The sequence below is a fragment of the Calypte anna genome, chromosome 10, assembly GCF_003957555.1.
Source record: "Calypte anna isolate BGI_N300 chromosome 10, bCalAnn1_v1.p, whole genome shotgun sequence".
Classification (NCBI taxonomy): Eukaryota; Metazoa; Chordata; class Aves; order Apodiformes; family Trochilidae; genus Calypte; species Calypte anna.
In genome coordinates this window covers 9,444,751-9,456,439 of record NC_044256.1, presented here as the reverse complement: position 1 = coordinate 9,456,439, position 11,689 = coordinate 9,444,751, and the positions used below count along the sequence as shown (strand labels likewise).

The window sequence follows — 11,689 nt, the reverse complement described above, 5'->3', positions numbered from 1 at the left end:
GTTTACATACACAAGGATGTCTAAACACAAAAACCTCTCACCTTCCAAAAACCTCATATGCACTGACAGGGAAACCAACATTTTCATGAAAGTCTGCAGGTGGTAAACTGTGACTGCTCAAAATTTTAAAGGCTGACATTGCCTTTTCAACACAGCTAAACAGTGATACCTAAAAAAGCCTCGGTTGCTTCCCATTCCTGAACCTATCTCAGGACACAGGCTATTTTGGCTCATCAAAGGGTTTCCTAGAAATAGACAAATGATTTTTGAGGAAAATCTAGAGCCATACCTGTATTGTACGTATAAAGGATACCAAGACTCTCTCTTCAAACTCATTAACTGGAGTATACAAATTCAGGACTTTCACAATCTGTGAAGAACAACAACAATTCTCAGGTTAATTTCAGAATCAACAGACATACCACCCATGGCTGCTAATAATATACTTTTAAAATTAGCTGGGTTTAAATAAAAAATTCTTTACAAGTATTTGTAATTTTTTTGCCTTTTTTTCAGACACACAGAATTCCTTCACCTGCTTAATGCTATGTTACACAATTGCCTCCTTCAGACCATGTGTTCTTTGGAGGTAGAAATTCTAAATTTCTAGGTGTGTGTAGAAAATACCAAACTATAGAAAAATCAGATGGTAAGTAACTGATTGTGTTCCTATACCCCCTGGAAATGTGCTGTATTACTCACCCTAATTTTGACCTTATAATTAAGCCCCTCTGCAGCTTCCATTCAAGACAATCTTATGACTTTACTATCTTTCAAAAGAGTGGGCAATTTCTCTATAAAATAGGAAAAAAGCCACCAAAGGAAAGAACTGAATTGCAAGGATTTTATTTGCAGACCCTGAGCCAAGAGCTCTGTGTGAATTGTCCATTAACTTAACTGGATACTAACTGATGGCAGAAAGATCATTTCACAGTATTCTAGGCAGAGCTGACTGGAGTACAGAGACACCTTTCAGCAAAGTTTTCTCTAAGGATTTTCACAAACGTACTGTACACAGTGCACAATCTATTGAGCTTCCTCTCCTTTGTTCAAAACTTATCTTGAACAACAGATCTCAAGGAGGTCTGGTGGTTTTTTTACCCCTCCAACGTATCTGTTTTAGTTGTACTAATGCAAAACTAAGGAAGAAATCTTTAATCCATGTGGGAGAGCAGTGCAGACAGACACAGCACAGCAGAGCAGAGAACTGCTTAGAAGTGACAGAATTTGAGAGTTTGCTTACCTGGGCAGTAGTCAGTGCATTGCACATTGAACAAATGGCTTCTGCATCTTCATCCGTTTTCTTTTTTACTTGCAAGAGCTGTGCAGCCTGGATAAGGGGTTCCAGGGTCTCTTTAGCCCCACTATTCATCAAATTTTTATCACGTAGCCATTCTTCCAGTTGACTCACATTATACCTGTACAAAGAGGTATCAATACATTAATAAGATTATGGTGAAATCAAAAGCATCTGCCGCTTCTCTTCCCCAGTGTTTCTTCAGATGCACCACCCAGTATTTCTTCTTTGTCCTTTGGTTTTTTTATTTCTACTTGTCATTTGTTGTAATTTTGACTTGATACTGTTTCCTTCTGATTAAGGCAGGAAATTTGGGGCTTCAAAACAGTTAGCCACTATGGCTAAAAACCTACACTAACTAGCTCTTCCCATTTGTTCCTGTTCCTATTAATTGCAGGAATGAGACAAGTAGAAGAAATTTCAGCAAATGAGATTTTGTCCACAGAAATATAGAGTGAGGATTTCCAAGGCTACCTGAGGGACTGGAATGCCTGGACTAAACCTCCTAGCAGTAGAATGCCAGTTGAATGCACTGGACAAATGATGCCAAATGCAGGAACAGAACACGATGGCTTTGCCACAGGATGCAGCAGAGTGTGGATGAATGCAGCAGCTGTCTTCTGTCCCACCAGCATCCAGAGAATCCAGCAGGAGTGAGGTGTGTTTGCTGTTCTCCAAAAGTTGAGAAAGCAACTACCAACATTGCAGCTACAGTTCTGATTCCTACTTGGTGATGAAATACTTTTGCTTTGCTTCTACCACATTTCCTTGAAATTCAGAAAGGACTTTGCTCAGTTAACCACGCTCTTTTTAACTGAAACTCACAGAATCAGCTCAACAGCATCTGCAACTGTGTGCAGCAAAATAAATATTCAAAATGTATCTGCTGTTCCATCAAAATGATAATCAGTGTCAAGAGTTCACTAAGATTTCCAGCAGCACATTCAAGAGAAGTATAAAACAAGCTCTCCCACCTTATCTGCATTCCTTTGCTCCATGAGCACATGTCCTTGCGCAGGAGAAGATTATTCAGTGTTACAGCCCCAATGATGTAGAACATCTGCTTGACAACCTGCTTGATCAGCTCTGGGTCCATTCCGTGCTGACACATCACTGAGTGGAAAGAGTTCAGCTGCCGAATAATGGAGTCCAAAGTGTAGGTTCCTTCATCAGCAATGCTGGATGTTCTCTTCCTCAGCCCAGTCGGCTTCACCCCTGAGACACCTTGGATAGTCTCATGCTCCAGCATTCCTGAAACTGGATTTGATTGACAACATTAGTGTAACAACTGAAAGGTGCAGACAAGCATACACATTGTGGAAGACATCAAAAGAGCTTTTACACAGAAAGAGCAAGGTGGGCTTCCTGCTAGCCACTGCTTCACCATCATTTCCAGTAATTCTGTGTCCCACCATGTTCTGCAAAATCTAAACCGACAGGGTTTTCATAAAGATTGCAGCATGTGTGTTTGAAAGGAAGGTCTAACTAGCTCAGCAAAATATCTTTTTCCTCTGACAGTCATAGTAGCAGCAGTCACAAACCAAGAGATGTCCCATTTTTCTAAATATTATGATTGGAAAATATAATAAAAGTCCGAGTGAGAGTGCTGTCTAACAAGAAAAATTACAAGTGCTTTTAATGAAAAGAACCTCTCTGAATTTGAGCTTCATGACTGCTAGCTATTTCATTGCTAATTGCTGCCCATAATGACAACAAACTCTTTTTTATCCATACTTCTTTTAATTATGTGTGCTCATGTAATTAAAGTCTAATTTTTCCATGGGATATTTTCCAACAGACAGGGCAATAAATACAGACTGTCCTAAGAGTTTCTTCCTGTAAATGCATGATTCATGGCAAGCATGAATAAGGTGAATCAATTTATTCTGCCATTGCCAGTAGAACCACCCACAGTGAAGTTTTTAGTCCCATACAACCCGTTCAGTGTAGTCCTTGTCATCTATAAACAGAATACCAACAAACTACAAGACACAGAATATTACCACCATCACAGTTTTCTACTTGGTAGAACAATGTGAAGTTATGGAATTCAGCTTTGCCTTACCTATCATTGGTTGCAGAACATTTTCCAACACTCGGACAAGCTGTTGGTAGATCTGAATGGCCAAGTCACTCAGTACTTGTCTGTATTCAGCTAGATCAAAATTAGTGAGGCAGTGTTCATTTTGACGAGGTGTATTATGCTTCATAAATCCCTGCATTAATTAAATAACAGAAAAAATGCTTCAGCAGAACACAAAAATATTACACAAAAACAGTTTTTGTATTTTCTTCATGCAATTTACAAATAATCCTTTCAAGATAAGTCGAATCCCCTCAGTACTTTAATTTGGAAGTTCTTCTGATTGAGACTAATTCTAGGATTTGCTTTTCAATTGTGATTGGTTCAACATCTGTTTCCTTGACTTGTACCTTGAAGCACCTGACACAGGAACAAACTCTGCCAACTTTCTGGCAGGTAAGGCCCTTCCCTCCCACCCAGCACAGGCATTCTCACCTGGCCACATGCAGCCAAAAGCCCAGTTAAGTTTGGAGAAGAAATTAGGCATATGACAGCTTCCAAATACAAATTGTTCTGCCATGCTGTGGTTAAAGGGCTAATACTGCCTTTTTCATAGGAAGTCCAGTGAATAATTTCTAGACAACATAATGGCAGCAGCCAGATTTCCTTAATGTGAGTTGGTGCTTTCAGGAGCACAGAATCACCCAGTCTCTGTCCCCCAGCACAGAGGGAAGCTACTTCAGATCTTACCTTCCCGTGCTTTCCACTGATGTGATCACCTCAATTCCAAAAAGTGCAGCCATTTTAAGAGACTTTTGCTACATTTTGATTTATTACAGGAATTTGCTAGAGAACAGTGCTCACAGAAATAGCACAGAGAAGGAACCAGAAGGAACCAGACAGGAGCACTGCTTACCTCTTCTCCGCTATATTGCTTCAGACAGTGCAAAAATCTGCAGGTGTTGGATAGCCAGAAGGACACTGTTTCAAAGTCATCACCTCTTTTCTGAAAATAAAAACACATGTCAAAGAAGACTGGTAAGAGGAATGAAGTAATAAAATGTTAGATAAACAATTAAACACTGAATTGTAGCTACTTGCTTGTATCTACTCAGATTCTGACCTTTTCCAAAACTTTGTGTATTCCAGTACTGTATTAGAGAAGCATGATTTTTAACAAAATACAATTAAACATCCTCTCTGTTTTCTGAATTTTTTTAAAGAATATTCTAAGTATGATTTCTTCCAGTTATGATCTTTCTGTGTTGTGCAGACCCATCCTAAAACCTCTATGCAAAAATCACAGAGCAATGTGACTGTATTCCCAAAACACCCATTCTGTGGCACAGTGGCTCCTGTGAAGAGCCCAAGAAGGAGGATGGGGATGATGCAGAGCCAACAGGAAAAGAAGACAATAATTCAGTGTTGATGAATGTCCTTTTCATCATAACCAATCTGGCTGCTTGATATGGAAAACAAAACAAATCCAGAAATCCTCCTAACCAAAGAACACAGAATCTAGTATATGCTAAGTAATTAACATTTCTAGACCTCTATAACTTGCAGTCCATTCACTTAAAAATGTCCAGAAATTTGCATGAATACCTAAACTCCTGCAGTATTGTTTACTTAATATTTTTTCAGAACATTTCACTTGATTAAATGCTTGCTTTCTGAGCACATCTGTCTTACTTAAAAACTAAAAAACCTCCATTAAGAATAAAGCATATGTATGTCTTAATAATGCCTTCAGGATACCCCTGGCTTACCATCCTGGCCAACTCATTGAAAAGACTTTAGTCAGTAATGTACTAGCATTAATGTTAATTAAATGAAGCCAATGAGGAAATCTGTGAATCAAAACTGCATATGAAACTTTTTAATTAAGCATTCTGGAGAAGACTCACTATGCAAACTTTGACTACATCCAAAACTTTAAAGGCATAGCTACAGAGGAGGAAGATTATTTAAAAAATAAATAATGAAAAAAAATTGTTCAGACAATTTTTTATTACAGAAGTGGGAAGAATTTACTTATGAGAAATTCAGAGCCAATTTACTGAAAGCCTTTTCCTCACTCCCCTGATGCAAAACAGAAAGCAAATTTTAAATTCCCATTTTTCTAAACTGAGCAGACTAACCAACCTTCAACACTTTTTTGATGCCATTGATGGTGGAAGTCAGCAGGGACCTCACTTTTTGGTCATCATTAAGGTAATCTGCGTGGCGTACACACATGAACAAAATGTATGCTGGTAGTCCTGGAATCAGGTTGACAGCTACTCCACGTGGCTTCAGCTCTTGGGGGGAAAAAAGCACACATTGTATAAAGCATGAAGTCATTTGCAGATGTTGTATGAGGTAATCACAACCTCCCTGGTTAACACAACAGTAATACATACACATCTACATGTGGCCAGTCAAAACTAAGAATAAAATTAAGAAGAGCCACTTACTTCCTAAGATATCAGAAGAAAACAACGTAATTGCCTGCTAAAAATATGCAGAGACAGTAATATGTACTACATTAAGCAGGAAGGATTATTAGTTTACAATGGACATTTAGGAATTTAGATAAATTGAACAGTCAAAACCAAAATAAGCTATTTCTTTTATAATGCAAATTCTGTGTTCTCATGTTTTATTATTCAGAGTGTGTGAGAGCAGAAGGGGCCACAAATGAGACAGATGCTTACCTAAAATAAGATTCTTGACAAGTTTTTGTTCATCCTCCTTCTTATATTCTAGCATCCCTTGGAAGTCCTTTTCTTTCCGTGGAATGTTAACTGGACGGATAGGTTCATCAATGATTTGTCCAGGTGATATGTTCTCCATCTGGCCCACTTCAGAGGGGAAATGAAAAGAAATTGTATGCTATTTTCTAGTGAAACCAATGTGCACCAGAGGAAACTATGACATTTTGAAGGAAGAACTCCAGCATATAGAATTAAGAAATGCTTTCTCTGGTTCAGGATAACACCGACAAAACTCCCATTAAACAAAAAGAGAGATTGTTGATAAACTTATTTTAGGGTAGCATTCTTCCTTTGAAGAAGAGTAGAAGTGTGTTAATACCATCCATTAATTTAAACTTACTGCTAACTTCATGGATTTTATCTCACAAAAGCACAAAGGTGAAGCAAGAGTCGTTAATCACAAAATCCCAGATTAATACTGCAAGGTTCACTGTTAACTGTTCTGCAAAACATCAGTATTTTTAAACTTTATGTTTGTTGCCTACTGTGGTAGGTTTATGTTAACCAGCAGCCAAGCACACTGGCTCCAGCAGGACAAGGGGAGCACTAAGAGAAAGTGTAAGAAAAATCAGGATAAAGACAGTTTAACAGGCAAAGGAAAAGGAGTGGGGGAAGCAGAACAAAGGCAATCACCCACACTCCCCCTTCCCTTCCCACAGAGGGACTGATGCCCAACCAGCCTTCAAACAACAGATACCTCGAGTGCAAAAAAGCCCCTCTTCTGGCTCTGAGGTTAGCTGGTAGGGCATACAGAATAGCACTTCGCTCAGGTCAGGTCTGCTACCCTGGCTGTGTGCCCATGTGCCCTCCCTGTGCTTACTGAAGGGGCAGAGTGGGAAAAAAAGAGAAAACCTTGACACTCTGCAAGCTCTGGTCAGCAACAGTCAAAACACCTGGGTGTTATCAACACTGCTTTAGCCACAGATCCAAAACACAGCATACTGCAAACTGCCATGAAGAAAGTTAACTCCTTCCCAGCCAGACTTACCACACCTTCCTAATGTAATTAGGTAATAAACCCAGGCAAAACTTTGTTTTCAGAAATATTTTCTCACTCTGTATTGTGTATGAATACTACTGTGGTCCTGGGCACAGCAGTAACCAAACAATTTTGAAAAACTTTTTAAAAAGAAACTTAGTTCAGAAACACTGAAGACTACAAAGGCACTGATTACTAAATAAAACAACTCATTAGGCAGTAAGCTTGTTTCTGGAAAAAGCATGACCATAAAAAGCTTCTAAAAGGTTAGGACTAGGATTATTTTAAAATACATTTATGCTTCAATTTTATAGCATTATTAATTGCTCTTAGCAACTAAAACTACTTTACTTAGGCAGAAATATTGACAGCTGTCAGTTTTATCAGTTCTCAGATCCCAGGGTAATTGTGAAGCTCATAAAAAATTAAATTAAGCTTTGTCCATATCTCAAAATTCCTATATTCAAGTTTAGACAGCAGCTCTGGATGGAAATCTCAGGCAGAAACAGTGTCACCATTCTTGGCTCCAGTGATACAGAAATCCACAAAGGAAAATGTAGTAAATTATTTCTGCCTGGTTCACATTTAGCATTGCTTTTGATAAAAACAGATACTGTCAGTACACAAACAGCCCAAGTAACATTCCTTTGTGTTCAAATGTTTTTTCTTTCAGAGAAACATCAATCTTCTTTGCTCATCACTTCAAAATATGATAAATCTTCTACAGGTTTATAAAGGAACACCCAGAGCTCTGGGCATATCTCCTGTTTCTGAAATCAATTAACAGAAGTTAATGCTACTGAAGACCTTTCTGACTGCTAAGACAGATGGATATGATGACAGTGGGATCACAAAGAGTAAACCAAAATCTTTCTACCAAAATATAAAAGTACCTTCAAGTTCACCGATCTTCTTAGCAAAGACTTTCAACTGTTTCTTCAGCTTGCGAACAGTTTTGTCTTGCTTTTCAAGCTGCTCCATTAAATCCTGTAAAGTGAAAGGAGAGATGAAGACACGAGAAAAATCCCAGCCCATGCGACAGAGACAAAATCAGCGCTGTTAGAATCACAAGGCGGGGAGGAAAGCTGAACAGTGGTGCCATCCTCTGGCTGAAGTTTGCAGCCGGAGCACTGCCTAGAACACAAGCCAAGTATCACAGGTATTATTCAGTTATGTGCAGCATGACAAAGGCAAAGCTCTCAGGTATATTCTGCAGGCACTCACAAGTAGGTCAGTTCTTATGGAAGAAGACTGCAAACACATCTCCCTAATGCTCTCTCCCTGCTCTTCCAAATGCCTCATGGAAACTATTTTCTTTGTTATTTAACAGCTAGCCTGTATTTCTGCATCATTTATTCATGCCTTCAGGACTGACTCATTATTCCCACATATCCATCTTCTAAGGTAAGAGAGAGATCTGCAGAAAGGCCACAACTTGCACTGAAATCTCCCAAAATCAAACACCCAAACCTACAGTTCTTGTGGAACTCTGCTGTTTCCACTACTTGCTGCCATCACATTTCCTTAGATTGACTTAAGCCTTACATCTATTTATTCTCCACCTGAACAACACCTAGCACTTGAAAGTCCTACTCTTGCAATGAAATTGATATTTTTCTTTCAAAGGAGCACTTCCCAGAAATCTATGAATAATTCTGTGACCTGTGGTAGTGCATTCATAAAATAATCATGTTATCTAAAAATGGGAAGTCTTTCTAAAGGAAGCAAAACCTCAAGCTCAGTAAACCAGAAAGCCATTCCAGATAAGGATTTGAATGCAGATTAAAATTAAAATGCTCTTTCCAAAGTGTGATTCTTCACAGCACTGGTAAGAACCTAAGGAACATGAGGTCCTTGCACCCAAAGCATCATCTGGGAAACTACACCTCTTCTAAATCACTGGAAAATATTAGTGCAACAACCTAGAATTAGGCACAAAATTATTCTCCATCATGTAAGTAAAGAGTTCACCACCTAACATAATATACTCAGAAAGTAAGATAATTAGGCCTGTTTAAAGAACAGAATCAAGGCCATGTTTCACATTCAAAGCAGTATTCAGTTTTACAACAGAAATCCTATTACTAAAAAAATATACTTTTTTCCAGATAGAACAATTTCTCCTGAAATTAAAAAAGTCCAGACTGTTTTGAATATATCAGTGAAGGGATATACTTCTGAACAATTATGTGAGAGGAATAATATTTCTTATGTGGTTCCTCTAAAAAAATTGAGCAGATTTCATGTCTCATTAAGATGCAGAATACTGTAAGCCGTATTCTTTCAAGCTTACATATGGTGCTATCTCAATTTGCTATCTTTAATTATTATGAAAATATTATTTCCAGTTTTATCCTTCATATTTTACACATTTGAAAAATATTTAAAGGTTATGTAATTTTATTCTGTTAGATTTATACATTCCAGATGTCAGCACTGTGAAGAGAACTATGAACAGATAAAGTCTATGACTGGACTGCAGTCACTATTCAAATTGATAAGTATCTGTATGATCAGGCCTCTGTTTTGCAGAACTGAATAGAAATGCATCAAAGTTTTAAAGCAAACTGGTTTGGGAAATTGATTTTTGCATCATATACCTCTTTTTCAGGGCAGTATTAAGTAGAATTCAAAAAGAAACTGCTTTGCTCACAGTGCAAGACTTGTATTAGTAACAAAACTGTGCATCAAAAAGAAACATTACACAGAGGACACTGAGACTAACAAAAAAAGCAGTGAGGGAAGGAATTGGCATTGTGAAGCTCTCTGCAGGGGCTTTCCTTTGAAAGGGATGAAGGCAGGCAGCCTGCTTTTCAATTAGTGCTCCAGAAATAGCAAACGAGACAACAGAGGAACAGGATTCAATGGATCTACATACAATCATCCGTTTGTACAGTGAAATCCGGTACGACTGATACTTCTTGGGATCATCTGCATACAACTCCTCATAAAACTGTAAAAATAGGCACAGGATTGTTTTTCCCCCTCCCTTTGAGATACTGACACTTCACTAAGCGCTGTATAAATCAGATTAAAACAAGATCAAGATGCTCTGGTTTTCAGGCAGTCTGACTCCTTAGTTGGGGTGTTCCCACAGCATCCTCTCCCTTACCAGGTTCTCGTTGGTCAGCCTGGTGATCTCATGCTGCAGACTGGCTTCAATCCGGGCCTCTGGGGGCAGCTGCAGGTTCTGGGCCAGAAGCTGCTGCTGGCGATTGTTTTCTTCCTTCAGACTTTGGATCTCCCCTCGCAGTGATTCCAGCTCATTCTCGTGACTCTTCTTCTGCGTCTGAAGCTGCGACTCCAGCAGCCTGAAGAAGTTGAGCAACAGTTGGGTGAGCACGCTCGGAAAGTTACATCCTCAGTTCTCAGAGGGAGTGTAAAGCTTTAGCTGCTGCTCAGGAACAATTAGCCATGGCTCGCAAAGGAAAATGAAATAGCAGAGTACTCTTTAAACCCTTTAGAATGCCTTCTAATTAAATTAAGTTTACACGGTCAAAAAGTGGAGAGAAACTAATTGTGATGCTGTTTTCCATCTCCTTTGTGATTGAACACATACTGTGTATGGTGCCACTGAGAACATGTGGCAATACATGGACTGTTCAGTCTTCACAGATTGTTGCTGCTCTTAAAGGGACTTTACAGAGGTTTTACCTCTAACCAAGTCAAACTGTGTACAATGAAGACGATACCATATTTGCTTAAACTAAAGCCCTACAATATTAATATAGGTAAATCTTTTTCAAGTTATCTCTGTTCAGTGACAAACCATATAATTTCAAATGCACACAAGTAACCTTTATTTTTACACTAAACCCAACATTTTGCAGAGGGTTGTCATTAGCATAGAAAAAGTTAACAACAGAATCTAACTCAGGACTGTATCCAGGAGCAATCCATTATCCTCACCACTGGCTTGCTCCTTCCCTTTGGGCACATCATGTCCCCAATTCTCCTCATGTGAAATGGGGATAACACGTACCAGCCTCCCTCAGAGCAGGGCTATGGGGATCTCCTCCTGCTGGCAAGGCACTGTCCAATGCTCTGACTCACCTTCCATACACACACACAGGAAATGACACTGCTATTGACTACTAGTGTTCAATTAGACAATCCTTCAGGGTTTAAATATGCATAAGACAGGCACATTTATTAGTACCTAGACTGATCGAGCACGCAAATAGTCATTTACCTGCACTGCTCTGCCATTTCATGTAAAGCTTCTCATCTCTAGAGTGCTAGGACACAAAACAAGAGGCACAGAGCAAACACACCCTGCTCTGCAGAAACTTCCTTTAAGTTAGATCTTTGCAGGTTTAGAGAACAATGTTAGGTATAGAATTTGTTAGCACAAGGAAAAGAAAGACTTCGGTTAGCAGCATTCACTGCAAGACACCTCATTCTGTTGTTACTGCTACAAAATGTGTGTATTGAAGACGATCAACACTCCTGATCTGTTGAATTAAATCAGTTGCCAGTGCAGGACTATGAACCAGTCAGGAAGTCTGGGCCACATGGATGGATACAGTGCCCAGATGTGCACACAGAGCTAGAACTGCATTTCCTAACAAGGCCAATCTCACCCCTTACAGGATCAGCACAAGCATCCTATCAGAGACCACAGTGACTGCACT

General features: G+C 39.1%; 1 protein-coding gene across 1 annotated transcript in view; it reads right to left on the bottom strand.

The window, feature by feature from the left end:
• MYO5A (myosin VA) overlaps positions 1-11,689 on the bottom strand; it is a 95,741-nt gene that overhangs the window by 1,557 nt on the left and 82,495 nt on the right. The window contains exons 31-40 of the mRNA XM_030456904.1: positions 10,168-10,366; positions 9,934-10,008; positions 7,949-8,042; positions 6,017-6,163; positions 5,466-5,620; positions 4,237-4,326; positions 3,363-3,513; positions 2,272-2,554; positions 1,244-1,418; positions 290-370 (exon numbers count right to left, since the gene is read on the bottom strand). Coding sequence (XP_030312764.1) covers positions 290-370; positions 1,244-1,418; positions 2,272-2,554; positions 3,363-3,513; positions 4,237-4,326; positions 5,466-5,620; positions 6,017-6,163; positions 7,949-8,042; positions 9,934-10,008; positions 10,168-10,366 — 1,450 coding nt within the window. The remainder of the gene's footprint in view (positions 1-289; positions 371-1,243; positions 1,419-2,271; positions 2,555-3,362; positions 3,514-4,236; positions 4,327-5,465; positions 5,621-6,016; positions 6,164-7,948; positions 8,043-9,933; positions 10,009-10,167; positions 10,367-11,689) is intronic.